At 37.5% G+C, this 17,381-nt stretch overlaps 1 protein-coding gene across 3 annotated transcripts in view; it reads right to left on the bottom strand.

Annotated features, from left to right (window-relative positions):
* ATP2A2 (ATPase, Ca++ transporting, cardiac muscle, slow twitch 2) overlaps positions 1 to 17,381 on the bottom strand; it is a 47,800-nt gene that overhangs the window by 8,315 nt on the left and 22,104 nt on the right. For all 3 annotated transcript variants that reach the window (XR_775302.1, XM_010582197.1, XM_010582198.1), the window contains exons 6-17: positions 15,737 to 15,817; positions 13,856 to 13,941; positions 12,466 to 12,930; positions 9,626 to 9,714; positions 6,185 to 6,287; positions 5,630 to 5,761; positions 5,416 to 5,538; positions 5,009 to 5,227; positions 3,399 to 3,734; positions 2,896 to 3,116; positions 1,631 to 1,833; positions 246 to 331 (exon numbers count right to left, since the gene is read on the bottom strand). Coding sequence is in view for 2 of the 3 variants with exons in the window: in XM_010582197.1 (XP_010580499.1) it covers positions 246 to 331; positions 1,631 to 1,833; positions 2,896 to 3,116; positions 3,399 to 3,734; positions 5,009 to 5,227; positions 5,416 to 5,538; positions 5,630 to 5,761; positions 6,185 to 6,287; positions 9,626 to 9,714; positions 12,466 to 12,930; positions 13,856 to 13,941; positions 15,737 to 15,817 (2,144 nt within the window). In the remaining variant the exon portion in view is untranslated. The remainder of the gene's footprint in view (positions 1 to 245; positions 332 to 1,630; positions 1,834 to 2,895; positions 3,117 to 3,398; positions 3,735 to 5,008; positions 5,228 to 5,415; positions 5,539 to 5,629; positions 5,762 to 6,184; positions 6,288 to 9,625; positions 9,715 to 12,465; positions 12,931 to 13,855; positions 13,942 to 15,736; positions 15,818 to 17,381) is intronic.

Here is a 17,381-nt window from a genome sequence, read left to right as displayed (position 1 = left end):
AGAAAAATTCCCATTAGTCTTTTACTTACAAGACAACAATTAGTCCTTCAAACTGTTTAGAAGCTCAGGTATTCCACCTTTGAGCTTTATTATTAAGACTAAGTATGATGAAGTTTTACAGTAATAAGTCTGAAAACATCTCATTGTATAAATTTCTGTAACCTACTGTTTTTCTACAGTTAAGTAACTATGAAAGAAGCATGTACCTCCCCTCTCCCCCCAAAGATATTAAACTGAGCAAATACCAGCTGATAAAAGGTAACTCTTGGACCACCATCAGCAGCAATAAACCACCATGCAGCAGCACCCACTGTGGCAGCGCCAACATAACCTTAAAGAAAACAAAGTGCTTTTTTCAGTGTTGTGAACTGCATGCAAGATCTCACTTGCCACACTTGAACTTCTACCTCAAAACTTTCAGTAGTGTAAAAAAATATTGTAATTAATCTATCTCCTATGCAATAAATCTGCTCCACCAGTTGTAACTTAAATAACCATTAAATACTGTACTGTTGGACAGATTCTGTTATCTGCTTATGGAAGCTGACAGCTAGAATTTAAGGTAAACAAGGGTATCACTTGGAGTAATCAACCTGCAATTTCTCTTTTTTCCTCCCAGAACCCAATGTGTCTGTACTTACATTAACTAATACTGAGGTTTACTCACTTCAAGATCTACGAAGTCGGTTAGGACAATTAAGATGACAATTTCAGGCATGAAGACAGTGTACAGTAAGTACCCACATAGATACTTATTCTAGCTTTACAGTACTATAGCTATATTTAAGGTTTAAATCTATGTTCATTGATTTAATAAATTGATACTCCTTTATTTTCCCCAATTATAGCCAGGCCAGCAAACCTATTGTGTTGTTCTACTTAAGCACAAAAATGCTAGGTTAGATACATGACAGTAGCCATTTTCAGATTTAGAAGTAGTTCTACATACAACCTCAACAGCTAATGCAGGTGCGCATTCACTAATGGCTGGTCTTGGCTCTTCACTCCCAATCCCACAACATGCTCATCTTCCTAAGGCTGACAGTTATTGCATGGACAAGCTGAAGTCTGCTGTCTCAATGCTTTGAGCTAAAAAGTATTTCAGGCTGGAATGAGGCAAATGGTAAAAGGCAAGTAGGTGGCTTCTTGAGAACAGAGGTCAGACTCAGCCCTAAGTTCATCTACTCCTGAAGGCCTTCTCTCTTTTGAGGACTGTAACACCATCCACCATCAGACAATTTTGAAGGTCTAATCCACTACGGCAGTTATAAAATTTCTAAGGGTTTCCTAGTTGTCAAAAATCAAAAGATTCTGATGAAGTGGTGAATGTCACACTGATGTTATACAACTAGGGCTTTTGATGCTTCAGTTGCTACCAATGGAAAAAACCCCAAAATAAATCATAACTTTACTGTTCCTATCACGGCACTGTCTGCAAACATGCCAAGCAAAAGTGTGAATCTCAAAACAAAACAAAGGAAGAATACCAGTTCCGCAGAATATCTATTGCTAGCTTTCAAGATTTCAGCATACAAGGAGATTAGACAAACTGCTTTCAAGTGGATCTCAAAAAATAAAAAAATACCTGCCTAAGTTTACTTAAAAAAACCAAAAAGCTATTACTACTTACATCCAATAGCTAGGTAACGGAAGAAGAGCCATCCACTGATCAGTGGCTCTTTAGGGTTGCGTGGTGGCTTATTCATGATATCAAGATCAGGAGGATTAAATCCCAGAGCAGTAGCAGGGAGACCATCCGTCACAAGGTTTACCCATAACAGCTGGACAGGAATTAGAGCTTCAGGAAAACCCAGGGCAGCAGTCAAGAAGATACTATAAAAAAACCCACCAATTATAAGCTTATTCTTGTGCATGTAAATGAGTCCTTTTAACGCTTAAGCCTAAGCCTGTAGCATCACTTCTGTTCTCTCATACAGAGTTATCCATTTAATATCGCAAGCTAAATATTCACATTCAGAAAACTGAAAACATACACAAGAGCAAACACTTCTAACCACTAGCATATAAGTTTTGAAGCATTATCTTCTTCTGGCAACTTTGGGAATTTAACAGTTTCTGCTTTAGCCTTGTTTTTTTCCCTGCTCTACTTGTCTGTATAGGTAAATACATACATATGTGCATAAAGGCTTGTAAGCCACTTTCTAGAAGACACTAGAGCTTTTGCAGACATAATAGCATTTTAGCTCAAATGACTAAGCTTCATTTAGCTAGATTACTACTAGTCCCTGCAAAAATTTAATGAGCATGTAACCTTCATGGCTCCAAGCCTGTGTGAATAAACAGAACAGAAACAGGGTCTGCAGCAAGAGCCATATGAAGGACAGCTTTAAAGTTTACAAGAAACAAGGGAAGACAATTACTGCATTACATTCCACTCTGGGAGAAAGTATGCTTTGATATAAGTAACTGTTAGGAGATCAATATTTACATTCTGTTACCAGAAATGCATTCTGTGGCCTTGGGTCACCATTCCTTCCAAAGACACATAAGACACATTCTTCTGTAACTTGACATTAAACGAACATCTCAGTTATATATGTGACTAAGTTATCTGAAATACCAGATCTTGTAATATTTGATTAAGGTTTTTATTTTCCTATTCTAGAGAATTATTCCGATCAGAAGTAACTGTAAAGCATTTAGCCACCTACTGAGCTAGAACATTATATGCAATGCAATGTGAATCTTTTGTGGTATGCTAAAATTCTCCAGTAAAGACTAGGCTAGAAGTGTGCAGACTTCCGCACAATCACAATGATCAATTACCTAGAGAACCTGTTTCTCTAGTTTTAGTGAGAAATACTGGAATTAAATGAATAACAGAAGACTCATCATTACTATGCTAGTTCAAAGAAACAAACATTTTAAACCTACCAAACAACTTCTCCAACATTGGAGGAGATCAAGTAACGGATGAACTGTTTCATGTTGTTATAAATTGCACGTCCTTCTTCCACAGCAGCTACAATAGTTGAGAAATTGTCATCTGCTAAAACCATTTCAGAAGCAGTTTTAGCCACTGCAGTACCAGAACCCATAGCAATTCCAATTTCTGCTTTCTTCAATGCAGGGGCATCATTGACACCATCACCAGTCTAAAACAAGAATTTAAAGTAAAAAACAAACAAACAAAACCCAAACCAACCAACCAACCAAACAAAAGCGGGTACTTAAATATAGGATCAGAAAGGAATTTTGCACTGGGTGTGGTTTTGGATCTTTAAAAATCACTTAAATGCAGAACTATTCTGAGGCTTTGAGTTCAGGGAAATGTGGAAGCAGGTGTTTTCCAGAACAAGGTATTAGTCTGAAAAGGCATCATTGGGGTTTAAACACAGCGTGCGCCTTTCAAACCTAGTAAAAGTTCAATTACTTACCATAGCTGTAATCTCATCAAAAGACTGCAGAAACTCAACAATTTTAGATTTGTGGGAAGGCTCTACACGAGCAAAGCAACGGGCATGGTGGCAAGCATCTCTTTGGGCAGCAAGCGAGAGTTCATCAAATTCACGACCAGTAAAGGCTTTTGTAGAAACATCTTCATCTTCCACAAAGATACCGATGCGACGGCAAATAGCTACTGCTGTACCTTTATTATCACCAGTAATCATAATAACTCTAATACCAGCTTGTTTGCACAGCTTTATAGATGACGCTACTTCAATTCTTGGGGGATCCAGCATACCCACACAGCCAACAAAGGTCAAGTTGGTCTGAAACAAGACAGCACCAAGTTTTAGTGCAAGATCCTATAGATTTCTCATCTGACATTAGTGAAACAATCATTCTGCTTGCATGCTAAATCTCTCTCAGCGCAGTGACATTTGTTTTTACTCCTTGTCCACAATATTACGTGGTTCTACATTGAGCAATTAAGACAGAGGCCTATGTCATCCCACCATTTGGTCAAACCCAGTGTATTATTAACAATATAACTTGCTCTTCTGTCAAGTTTTTTTTTTCCCCTGAAAGGGTTACTTCAAAGAGGTTATCTGTTTCACCATACTAAGTCTCCACAGAACTTTAGCTCTGACACTGAATTCAGACAGCTGGAGAAGAACTGAGAAGTCACAAATCTACATGCACATTAGCAAGTAAGAGGAGGTAAGTAAGAATTTAATGCTTTTGGAATCACAACGCTACATGGTACCCTCTACATGATGAGCATATGGGAGGACACAGTTAATTCCCAAAGCATGACCACACTCTGAAATGGGACCCTACCTTTCCAAACATATCTTGCTACAAAGGCACTCGTTTTATTAGTTAAAATGTGCTCTGGTTGTCAGCCTTGCAAATTCAACCTGCAAGCAGTCAAGTCTGTCGTTTTTGTAATCAGTGCCAGAAGCACTGAGCACAAGCCAAAAACTCTCATACAACTGTTGTCATTCCCCCCCCCCCCTAAATCCCAGATACAGATTTCATTGGAAAATTACAGAGTAGCTAAGATGATAATCATGGACTGAGCTTTTGCAGCTGACAGCATGGAGGCAGGGAAGTGAACTTGAGTCTTAGAGCACAGAATGACAGGTATGTTTCATCACAAAATCCCCAAAGAGGTCTTGCAGTTGAGCAATTTCAAACTGAAAATCATTGAAGCTGAAACCACAATGCAATTTTTGGAATATTTTTCAGAGTCAGTGTCTGAGAACAGTTTAAGGTGTTATGATCCTGAGGACCTTAAGTACTTATGTAAAATAATACAATTCGCAGCTAGCTGTAACTGGTTTCTTCGTATACTTTTAGCCAAGCAGCAGCATCTATACCAGCCATCAAGAACACAGTTTCTTCAAAGACACAAACAGTCTCTTCTTAAACTGAACATTCCCTCCACACACATGGCTAACTATGGCATCTGACATCAAAAACACCCAGGAAGAACAAGTTCTCAGACATAACTTCCTCAAGAAATAATCAAACATAAGGAGTCACCATTCTCCAGTTTGGGAGAGAAAGAAGTATTAAAAGGATATTTTACTAAACTTACCTCATAGTTAATGAAATTTGAGGAGTCCTCAAGATTCATTTCCTCTTTTCTGGGTGGATTGTCGTGGGTTGCCAAAGCCAAGCAGCGTAATGTATCTCTACCAGTTCCCCATTCTCTAATGACAGACATTATTTTCTGTTTAATTCCTGAGGTTAATGGTATTTTAGCATTTCCAACACGGACATGTGTACATCTGTCAATTACACCTTCAGGAGCACCCTGCAGAGGCAAAAAAAAAACCCCCAAACATAGTTTAGCTTAATAAAACCCTTTCCATTACAGCATTTGATCAAATTACAAAGTCCTTCCTTCAACTTCAAGCTGCAGTTAGTTGAGCCATAGTTTTTTCCTGTTGTGCTACCTTTACAGCTGTTCCACAGCTACACTTTCTCAAGGGAGGAACTGACCTTAACAAACATCTTACTCATGGATGTGCGGCTTGGTTTGTTTGGTGTACAATAGACAGACATAGACTTCCTGTCTCTTGAGAATTCCAGAGTGAATTCTTTCTTCATGAGTTGTTTTATCACCTTTTAAAAAAACAATAGTACAAAAACGCATTTAAATAATACATACTACAAAACTCACTCCCCAATGAATTCCAGATAAAAGAGTACTGACCGAGTTGCAAGCATTTGCACGTTCAATTCTAGAAAGTCCTTTCAAGTCTGTGTCAAATACATTCATCTTTTCAACCAGACAGGTAAGTGCCGTTTCTGTGGCTTCACCAACTTTTTCATATACTCCCTTAGCCTTTAGTTAACACAAAGCAAACAAAAACACAAGACTTACTATGGCTTACAAAACAAGCAAACCTATTTTTAAAAAGCAGCTTTGCAGGGCAGAGAAGGATGTCAGCACTTTATCATATCATCAACCATTTAAGTCATTATGAGATGCAGCAACCTTAAGAAGGCAAGGGGAGGCAAGGCAAGAAAGTAGCAGTGCATGCTACACAGCAGGAGATCTCCAAGTTTCAGATTACACTTGCTGCTTGGCTTTAGTTTTCTCAGTGTTCAACAAACAAGTCACTCCCAGAATTAATACTTAAGAGGACCTAAATACTCTTGCACCTTGACTTAGAAGGGGATTTACCACTGAAAGGAATTACCATAGACAGATCAGAACAAACATCCTCATTCTCACACTCTCCTCTGTTCTAGGATATGTACTTACTTCATTGTAATCCAAAGAGGAATCATTACAGAGCGCGCAGATCGTTGCAAGTTCCACAAGGCCATCATACTGGCTACATTTAATAAGTTTGTCATCTTTATGCCTTTCCAAAGAAAGAAAAGGGGGAGATTTAAGTTAGTTATTTAGTATTAGCATCTCACCTTTTCACCTTCTTTAATCCCTTTACTGTATTTCCATATAGTACAATGCTTGTTAGCTATGGACTTGGAACTACAGAACCAGAAATTGTTGAGAAGAGCAGGTTTGATAAAGGTCAGTTCTGAAATTTAGATCAGAGTCATGAACAGAATGACATGATTGTCAATGAAATCACTACCTGAATTACAAAACCTTATTTCCTCCAGTGCCAGTCACATAGCAATGTAGAAGAGAAGTGAAGAGCTTAGTGAAGAGGCATACGAAAGCAGTATTAGAGTACGTGCAGGACTTGGAGGGGAGTTCCAAGTAGGAAAGGCATGTTGTTGGATACCTTAGGAGTTTAGCTTCCTTAACCTTACTGCACATTCTGCAAATTTACTGCCATGCATGAAATACATGCACTGGTCAAGCATAAAAGCAGATTTGGCTTCCTTAATTTCTTAAAATTTAATCTGTACCATATGTGAACCTCCTAAACCAATGAAAAGCTAAGTCATTTCACAATACGAATTCCACTAGAAAAAGAAACACTTTTTTCTAGTAGTCTTATACACTTAATGATGAATATTTGAAGTCTCTAGAAAGAAGGAAGGTACATTTTCCTCAAGTAATGCACCATTTAGATATCACAAAAAAGAAGCACCTTCTTTGCTTTCACATTTGGAAATAGATAATAAATGAATTCATTTTCTGGAACATTAGCATACTTCTAGAGTAAGCATAAAAGAAGCAAGACAGTGTTCAATACTGTTATTGCCCCCCCATCAAAATTAGCAACACAACTCATATACAACATCTTTCATTAAAGCTCTCAAGGAGGGAAAAAAAGATCTGGTGGTAGAAAGACATGGATCACTACTCTGTAAGAATTCGTAACATAGACTATGACATGTCTGATTATGTAAGCTTTTGTTCAGTCTCTTGTAGTACCGCAAACAAATTCCAGTGTTGTGTAACACAGCATGTGAACAAAATGCATCTTAAGAAAACAAGTATGCTTTTAAAGTTTTGTTTTGCATATAATTCTACAGCCATAAGCAGTGGCTTTAAACTCTCAACTCCTTAAACATCCCAGCAGCTCTCAGTTTGTCACCTCATCTATCACAGCTAATGCTTCCTGTTATCACCTGTTCTGAACCTGAAGGAAACTAGCATATTTGAATATCCACAACTTGTTATACCAGGTTTGTTCTGTTTGTTTGGTTGGGTTTTTTCCCTCTTGTCTGTGTGCTCCTTAACAATTTCTGAAGAATGGCAAGTGCACATGGAGTCTAAGTTGCTGGGGTCAGTTCTGGATAAAGTGTTTGGTTTTTTTTTCTTGAAACTTCAGGCTTTCCAATTAGCTAAAGATGAACTCATCTGAAGGTCAAATGCAATCTGCTAGCTTTTGCTGCAGTACTTAATTATTGTTAAGTATTATGCTCTCAGTTTGCAAGTAAGCATGCGCACTGCATGTGCTGAGACCTGACAAAACTACTCTAAACTGTTCAACAATCTCTTAACATCCCTGGGAAATCAGTCAGTATGACATTTTAGTTTTTCAGTAAGAAATATTTGTAATTTTATATTCTGAATGCATCTTAAGGAAAGTTATGTATCAAATGATTTAAGAGTAAGTGAAAAATTCTTGATTTATTGCAAAAATGCTTAATGGTTATGAAATACAGTAGTCTGCCTATACAGCTGTGGAAGACAACAGCATCCAAAGTTAAGTACAACAAAGAAACATCTGTCAGGAATGGTTCATATCTAGAGCAGGTCCTGCTTTGGGTAGTGCAATGGACTAGATTGCCTCCTGAGGACCCCATAAAACTGTTTTCAGCGACAGTCTGCAATCCAAGGTGAAGTCAGTCACCTTACTTAAAATCCTTACAAAGCCACTGATTTAAAAAGCAGAACTAAATCAGCCCTCAAGGTTTGAGAATTTAGCTATTTGTTTCCTTATGCTCCAATAACAGCCTTTCTGTGGTAATTTCCCTTTCACAGAAAGTTCTTTAAGTACGTGAATGCAGTGCGATTAACATGCTTGTTCACATTTCCCCAATTTCAGCAAGTAAAACCAGAACATTAACATACATTGATGACTGTCTTATTATACTTGACATCTGTCACCACACTATATTTTATTATTTTGTTTATCTAGAGCTCTTGCGGGACCAGCTAAACCATAACAGCTGGATGCTTTACAAGATCTAGAATGTCACCTTGCCTAAAGTAAATGCCATCTCCTGAAACAAAAGCGTAAGCTTTTGACAACAGTTAGCTTTGAAACGAAAGAGAACTGGGGAATTAAGACTTCAAGCTGCTGAGAACACCATGGTCTTGACTGGTATGAAAATTAAACAGAGATAATTACTACTGAGATCGGTGAAGACTGCATGGAGTCAGAGGCATGCATGTGAAACTCCACAAGGCTGAAATGTTTACAATAATTGAATCTCAATTCTACTTTATACATAGTAGAATTCTTTTCTGCAAGTAATACTGAAGCAGTAAGATTAAAAACACCTGAAAGGCTGGCCAAGTAAAAGGAGCTGTAACAATCCAGTAAGAAGCAGCTCTCCTAGAAGCAGAGCCCTAAAAATTCCTGAAGTTGTCAGGATGAACCACCTATCCTACTAGAAGAGACTCACAACTGATAAAGTAAACCAAACGTGTAATTCCTTTCCTAAGGGAGTGGGTTTAACACCAGCTCAAATACCAAAGGCTGAGACAAAACACACATCTGTTCAAGTAGATGCACCGAGTCCAATAAACTACTGAGGACAGGGGACAGGAATTTACAGTATAAGAATTTAAGAATTAACTCCAACACATTCATAAAATGCTTTAGAAAAAAAACCTCCTAACCTCTCTGAGGCAGGGGAGTTGGAAACATTGTGTTCACAGATGAACAGAGGCTTACCTGTGCAGATTTATGCAGTTTGTTTCAAATAAAAAAGTAAACCTCAGTTTGAAGCACTGGGATAGCTAATCTCAGTCCAGCAAGATTTCAGTTAAATAAATCCTCTCAACTTACCCCTAATTTATTTTTTGATTATCAAAAGGAACATTGCAATATTGGATACTATATTAAGTTTCATGAAGGTTTACTTTTCTAGAATTTAACTTCCTTTTACTGTTAATTACTTCCCCCCCCAGTCCTTCAGTGTGCATTCTCACTGGCTGAGCTTTCATTTATTAACAACCACTGTTGAATATTATTACATGCATCACTTTTCAAACCTAAAGTAATAATCAATGCATAAACAGACAAATATTTAACTTCAACAGAACACTTACACTTCTCCCATGGGAGCATAGGTTGAACCAGTTACAGTAAATTCATTCAGAGAACAGCTATCTCCTTCTACTCTGTCCAGGACAAACATCTGAAATTAGAGTTAGAAGCGTTACTATCTTTGAACAATAATTAATGCAAAAGATTTAAACAGGCCTGAAGCAAGCAGGTACAAGAGGCAAGTTCAGGTTGAATAAACAAACTAGGCAAAACCAGATACAATGCTCTGCACTTTGATCCCGTATATGTTTGAACAGCTCCCTATACTGAAGCTAGAAGTACAGAAAAAAGCACTTCTGCTTAACAGATCTCATTTGAAAACTAAATTGTGCCACAACTACATCAGAGTTGAAAAACACATAAACTATGTATGCTTAACTTCATCTGTGAAGACCACTCAGACATCCACTTGACAATCCTGACTATACCCAAGATCTTCCCAGGCTTCAGAATTGTAAATTAATTCTCATGTACAAGTTTGAAACAGCAGTTCCAATCAAAAGCAGCATAGGGCAGCTTGGAAACTGACAATTCTTGCCAAAGTAAAAACAAAAGCATCCACAAACAGAAGAAGCTTCTAGATCTAAGAGGTGAGGTTTTAGGCAAGAGTCAGACTATAGCCAGTTTCCCTTAATACCAGCCACTAAGTGAAACTGCTTCCTGTCCTCGTTTTCTAGCTATAAGTCACTTTGCCATCCAGTAGCACTGGGTAGCTTGAAAACATTCAGACAGCTCAAGTTCCCTTCTAGCACAGGCTGAAATGTTATTTGCAAATAAAGACATCAATTTGAAGGATGCAGTTGTACCCCATAAGACACCTGCATCTGTCTTTCCTTTGTTTCTGTTTCCTTTCTAGGAGAGCTGCAGGCAGAACCACATCTGTGAAGACAGAGATAAAAAACCCCATAGTGCCTGAAGCTGTCATACTCTTACTGTGACTTGCTAAAGTGGTAGTAGAGAAGCAAATAATTTCTCACCAATTGATAGTATATCTTAATGGAACTTCTTACCCATTAGTTAGTATAAGCCATTTTGCCATACCACATTTTAGCAATGTCCTACTTTCCCCTCATTGTGCTGCCTTATGTTTTAGGCAAGCATCTTCACAAAATACAGCCTAATAATTAGGTGTTCTGTAACTGATCTGCATCAATGTCTGGAGACCCTATAATCCTCAGAGTGATTTTAAAAATCAAAAAGCTAGACAAGCTGATAAATTAAAAGCCCACAAAGCAGAGTAAGTTCATTCTCAGAGGGAGATAGCACAGGAAGACATTAAAACAATCCTTCAAGTCTCCTCCTAAAGCAGTATCATTTCTGACTGAAACATTTCAGTATAGGGTTCCTTTGGACACTTGGGAGTTACTACTTAACACGAGAACTAAAACTCCAAGTGGAATTACTGTTGTAAACCAGTCTTCTTAGAAAGCTAAGCAATCTCTCAGAGTAAAACCAAGAATAAGCATATTGTTTACAGGTATTAGGATTTTGCTACATTTTGCAAAATCTTGCAATTAAGGTTATTCTGTAGCTGTCAGAGGTTAACAAGGAACCAAGGAAGCTGTACTGCACAAGATATAAAACATTTAGCCCTCTAAATATAAGGAGTAGAGCATTTTGAGCTTTTAAATAAACACAACTTAAATGATGAGTTAACCAGGAAGCCTTCTGCTTTTTGCATCTGCATGATGAAAAATCCCTGCAAAGACTAGGGCAGTTATGCAACTCTACTGCAAGTAACCTCCTCTGGAATACTGATGAGCAGCTGCTTTGTGTCTCTTAGGTATAAATACTACAATACCTAAGGAAGTAGAACGAGTCAACCACCAGTTAGAAAGAAAAAGCCATCAATCACATGAGAATAAAGTGCTTAAGGCTTACAAACTTTTGCCACTGGTGTGCAGTGCTCAACAGTTACACATTTGGAATTCTAACCCAGTGTAATGACTCTGAACATTTGATGTCATAGAGCTCCTACGCCACTGAACATCTACAATTATTAGACAGAAGAACTTGTTTTCTCCATAAAATTCCTACACAGAATATCAAGTATATGGGAAGCACAGAGAACTGGCAACTGAACAAACATTAAGTAACTAGCTATAGAAGTCCCAAATTAATCAACACTAGAAAGAATACTGGGGGAAGGGAAGAGGGGCACATAACTTATGCTTACCTAAAAATATGCCATACATTGAAGATGACCCTGGCAACGCTGATGACAGGGTCAACCGCACTTGCAAGTTGCCAGATTAGTCATGCAACATTGCACATTAAAAACACTAGTGATCTACATCAGATCAGTAAGAGCTACTGAAGATAAGATAACCAAATAAAGGTAGAACCACTCAGTAGTGAAAACACCTTAGACTATCCAAGTTACTGTAACAAATCTTCTACCTTTTTCTCATTGCTAAGTTTCTCCACTGTTGTCATCTTGCTAAATTAAAGAGGCAAGTGTTTTACACTCGCACACATCCTGTTTCTACAGTGTAACTATTATCCTGTTTCAGAAAGGTAGGAATCATACTAAATAATTACCAGTAGACTGAATGGCTTACAGACAAATCAATGGAAAGCTGCTTGCAAACAACTTTCTCTTCCATCAAATGTGGGTACAGCTATTTTTGGCCATGACTAAATAAGGGAAGAGATAAAAGGCTTAAACACTACACAGTGGAAAACTGAATTAAAAGTGGAAGCTTATCTTAGGAAAATAAAGCAAGATTTTGATGATATGAGAACCAAAAGACTTGCCACCAAAAGAATTCAAGCAATGCTGACTATTCAAACAGAGTGGCTGAAGAGAAAAAGAAAAACAGAAGAAGTTAGTTCAACATACCCTGCAGACTGACATCTGATTCGTGGTCAGCGTACCAGTCTTGTCAGAACAAATAACTGAGGTGCAACCCAAGGTTTCCACAGAGGGAAGACTTCTAACAATAGCGTTCTTCTTGGCCATTCTCCGGGTTCCAAGAGCCAAGCAGGTGGTAATGACAGCAGGCAGACCCTCAGGAATAGCAGCAACAGCAAGAGCAACAGCAATTTTGAAGTAATAGATAGCACCTCGAATCCAGGAGCCACCATGAACTGGATCATTGAAATGACCAATGTTTATTATCCAAACAGCGATGCAGATAAGCGAGATGACTTTAGACAGCTGCTCTCCAAACTCATCCAGCTTCTGTTGGAGCGGGGTTCTCTCTTGTTCGGTAGCCACCATCTCATCACGAATTTTGCCAATTTCGGTGTTTACTCCTGTTGCAATAACCACTCCCATAGCTTTACCAGCAGCAATATTAGTACCCTAATGTAAATAAAGAAAAGGGAAGAGAAAACTTGTCAATCTATAAACAGGTTTTGATGAAGAAAACAAAACCCCCCAAAACCAAAACCCTTATACAAGTCCAGACTGTGTTTCAGCTAGGATATAGAAAAAGGTAAAGAGGAAGAGAATGACATTGCCCCAGTATTTGTAAGGGAATAAGTGTAGAATTTCTGCTCACAGAATGGGCTCAAAATGAATCAGTATTGATCTATTATAAGCAGCACAGTCAAACACAGCTGCTGCGTAAGCAGTATGTATTTCAATTGGAATCTTAAGTGTGTTTTTCCTTTTTTTTTTTAATTAGGATTGTATTTTGCCAGACTTAATGCTATTTACTGTGAGTAACAGATGTGTTCTCTGGGGCTCCCTGTGTGAACATACTTGACATGGAAAAGGACAAGATTTTCTACAAGGAGCATACCAACAATAAAGAGAATTGTTATTTTTGTTATCTGAAAGGCATTCAATGCTTCCTTTAAACAGATCTGAATAAAATGTTTCATTCTTATACAGAAAGCTAGTTCTCAATTTTAGCAACACAATATCACAATTTGTGTGGGCATTCTTATCAGTCTTAAGAACTATTACTTTAGAAAAGTAGTATAGAAGTACTTTAAAAGTGCATGTGCTCCACCCTTCAAGACTTTCTTGTGAAGGACAAAAATCAGTTTCCTCATATAAACTGGTTTCAACAAGCATCTTGCCTGAAGACAGCTTTTATTAAAAGTTACTTCTAATTTTGAAATCTTCCAGTTCGATGTACATGGAGACATGCATACAGATGCATATAGAGAATACAGCACAGAAGTCATACAGCTTTTAGGTGAAGTCCTGAAGTTCTGCACATTTGTTTATCAGCTTCAGTATTGTAAGAGTTTTGAAAGTTTCAGAACAAATAACTTACAGAAAAAAGCATGTTCTTCTTGTCTTGGTTTACAGCACGAGGATCAGGCACAGGGTCAGTGTGCTTAATAACAGACACAGATTCACCTAAAATAAAGACAGTAGTCTTAAGAAGAGATTATACATGTATCATCTTGAGTCCTGTAGGGAATCAAAAAGTTATAATCCTCAGTCCTAAATTTTTTTAAGATGTCAAACTTCTTTCCTCAAATGATTTTATTTAATTGTTTAAGTGAAACAGGAAGTATTTCAGCTGACCAAAAAGATTGAATGGCTGGCTTTTAATGAAAACAGGAAAGGATTTAAGTAAACATTTTACATAGTCAGCATACACATCTTTGAAGGAATAAGAAAAGTAAGCAGCTGGTACTCCACTCCTCCTTTTAATGTAGGAAGATGTACTGCATGAATTAGATGTTTTGTGTGCTTCTTATGCAGAAACGAGCATTTCTATTGTCTATGCACTGTAAGAGGTATGTTCTCATTTAAATAATTAGATGTTACCACAGTTATACATCTGTCATGGTGTACATCACAGTTTTACTGGCAGAATTTTTTTTTTTTTACGTGTCATGCAGGCATCTGTTAGTTAACTCCTTTAGTTGGAAGTCTTCAGAGAACTCTTCCATAAAGACCTTAAATATATCAATTTCTATAAACATGTCACACAGGTATAGAAAGTTTTCTTTTCTATAAAAACAGATGTTAATTACATCAGATTTCACAAGGTGGTAACTCAGTGACTGAAGCCAAGAGCACACTACTTTTTGTAAGCTCAAGAGAGCCAAAGCTTCCTACTTTTAAAAGCTTTGTTAAGTAGCATCTTAGACTTCAGTCCTACTTTATTGCTTAGGAGACTCAAGCATCAACTTAAAATAGGCTGAAAACAGAAAAGATTTTCTTTAAAAAATAATTCTGTTAAAGACAAGGAATTATTCCCTTTATGTAGGCTTTTGGTGGATTTCTTCTACTTACTTCAGTTCTGATAGTTTGACAAACATGGAGTGCCTACATTTTCTTATGCTAAACATAAGTAAGCTTGATCAGTTCTGTGCTATTCAGGATCTGTACTGCGAAACTTTGGGGTCTGTTTCAAGACAGATTTGAGGATTAAAAATAGGTTTCTTATGAATACTTTACTGTTTTAAAATTCAGGACTAGTTAACATTAATTTATGCTACCAAAACAGGCAGACAGATCTTCATGTTCCAGCTGAGAGAAAAATATTATAGCATGCTTGGTTGATTCCTAGCTTCTTTCCTATATTCAGAAGTACTGCTACTTTATTTTGTTTTCAACAAATCTGAGAAGTGCTCTAAATATAGGTCCTGCACTTGAGAGACGGTACCAGAAAACACATGAATGTGCACGCACAGAATTTCAGCAAATAAGGCTTTAGTGTGCCGAGTCTTTAGTAACAGCAAGCTGCCTGTATTTCAAAAAAGTTACTCTCTTGTGAGAGAAAATGGGTAACTGTTACAGAAGACATTTAGTAAGATTTCCATACTTTCATATTTGAGCAGTAACAAGATGTTCCAACCTAGAAGGTTGCATAAACTAGAATAGAAATTCTTCATTTTTTTAGTCTCCCACAAGTTACTACTGTGTGTCTCAGGGCGGCAGGAAAGACAGACCAAAAAGGCATTACTAGTCTCACTAAGAATGTTCGTCCCACTAAAGTGAACATGTAAAGCCAATAATGATGAAGTAACACATTCAGCCACTCTAAGAGTTAAGCTACTAGATCAGAAATTTACTGCACTTGAATGCAACACAGTGCTTGAATAGCTACAGGCTTGTTTCTAATGGATTATTCTAAACAAACAGTGAAACGGCACTTTCAATTATGCACATAATTATCCAAAATTCACAGAAATTATACCTGTGAGAATTGACTGGTCTACCCTTAGAGTTGTAGATTTGATAGAAGTAATTCTTATATCAGCAGGAACCTTGTCTCCAACTACAAAGACATGAACAAGACAAAGTTAGAATTTTGCTATTTGAGAGATTTCTAACCAAGCGTACTATTACCTCTATCAGCCAGGAAAAGGATTTTCCAGTAACCTTCAGATGACTGAACAGTTACTAACAGCTTATTACTGCTTTTGTGGTTTGCAATATTCCAGTTTTCTGAGTATCTGATATACTTCAGCAATTTAGATTTGCCTTCAGGATTCCCTACCCCTACCTAACCTCAAAGAAAGAGGTTGCAAATCACTGGATTTTCTAATCACGTGACTACCACTTGAGAGCAAAGGGAAAATATTCTCAAGAGAAAAATCAATTTCAGAACATGTACTTATAAACAAGCAAAACCCATAGCTAAGGTGAATCAAGTTTCCTTTTCAGAATGACTGCTCCTGGAAAGTCTTCTGGTTGTTTTCTCTGTGCCCAAAGTCAGTCCTCTGCTCTCCAATATCAGAGCATTATCCACATTTATTTATTTAAAAACTAAAAGAAGTTGTATTTTCCTTTTCTTTGGCACCAACTGTGAGAATAACATGCTTCTGCAAATCTGCTCTTTTAATGTTATGCTTTGAATACTGCCAGGTGTTTCAGAGTTGGAAGTTAATTTCAGATCATACACTAGCTTTATTTTTCAGTAATGCTACTCTATGAAATATATCACAATCCTTATCCCATTTAAAGTTTTCACGAAACTCTATGCTATGTTTATCTTGTCATCTGTATTTCTACTTTGCAGAAGACAACACTGGAGGGAAAAAACCCAATCAACCAACCCACCCACAAACCAAAAAACCTCCACTAGCAAGTGTCTGAGACACCAAGGCAGCAGATGGCAGAGAATAATGAAGTCAGTTGCCAGAGCTGTGTGGTGGCCAGTTTAGCTCCACCATCTCTACCATCCCTGAATTAATTCTTCCACCTTCTTACTTTCTCTTATCTAGCTTTTCCTGTTTTTTAAGAAAAAAGTAAAGCTCCACCATTTTGTGACTACTGCAAATAAACGTCTGCAAGCAAATTAACTGGCTAAAGCATATTAATCAGAGTCATGTTTCTGACTCATGGGGGGGGGTGTCTACATTCTGCATGTCAATATTACCAATGAATGCATATAATCAAACAATCCTAACATAATTTAGCACTGTGAGTACTCAAGTGTCAACTTCCTTTTTATTATAAAATAATGCAAAGAAACCAAGAAGGGAGAATAACTAGCTAAAAAGAGCTGGTCTTCTCCGTAAATGGACTGTGTCCCTGCAGTAAAGTTAAACAAGCTGCAATTCCTGCAGGAACTGCTTATGCAACTGACAGCAATAATGCACATTAACAAATAACACCACGAAAAACTCTGCAGTGGTGTTACAGCCTTAGAACATAAAACCACTCACACAGGAAAACTATGGAACAAAATGCTGAAGAAAAGAGAATTAAGTGCTACTTCAAATGTTAAGTAAACTTGCACCACGTGACTTTTTGTAAGGTCAAGGAAACCCCAACCAGTAAAATCAGCAAAAGATTGCTTAGTTTTGCTTGGAGACTTAGACACGTGTTTTTGTAAG

This window comes from Haliaeetus leucocephalus, unplaced genomic scaffold, assembly GCF_000737465.1.
Source record: "Haliaeetus leucocephalus isolate CR32 unplaced genomic scaffold, Haliaeetus_leucocephalus-4.0 Scaffold840, whole genome shotgun sequence".
In the NCBI taxonomy this organism is placed as follows: domain Eukaryota; kingdom Metazoa; phylum Chordata; class Aves; order Accipitriformes; family Accipitridae; genus Haliaeetus; species Haliaeetus leucocephalus.
The sequence above is the reverse complement of the archived record's forward strand: the minus strand, read 5'-3'. Positions and strand labels throughout refer to the sequence as shown.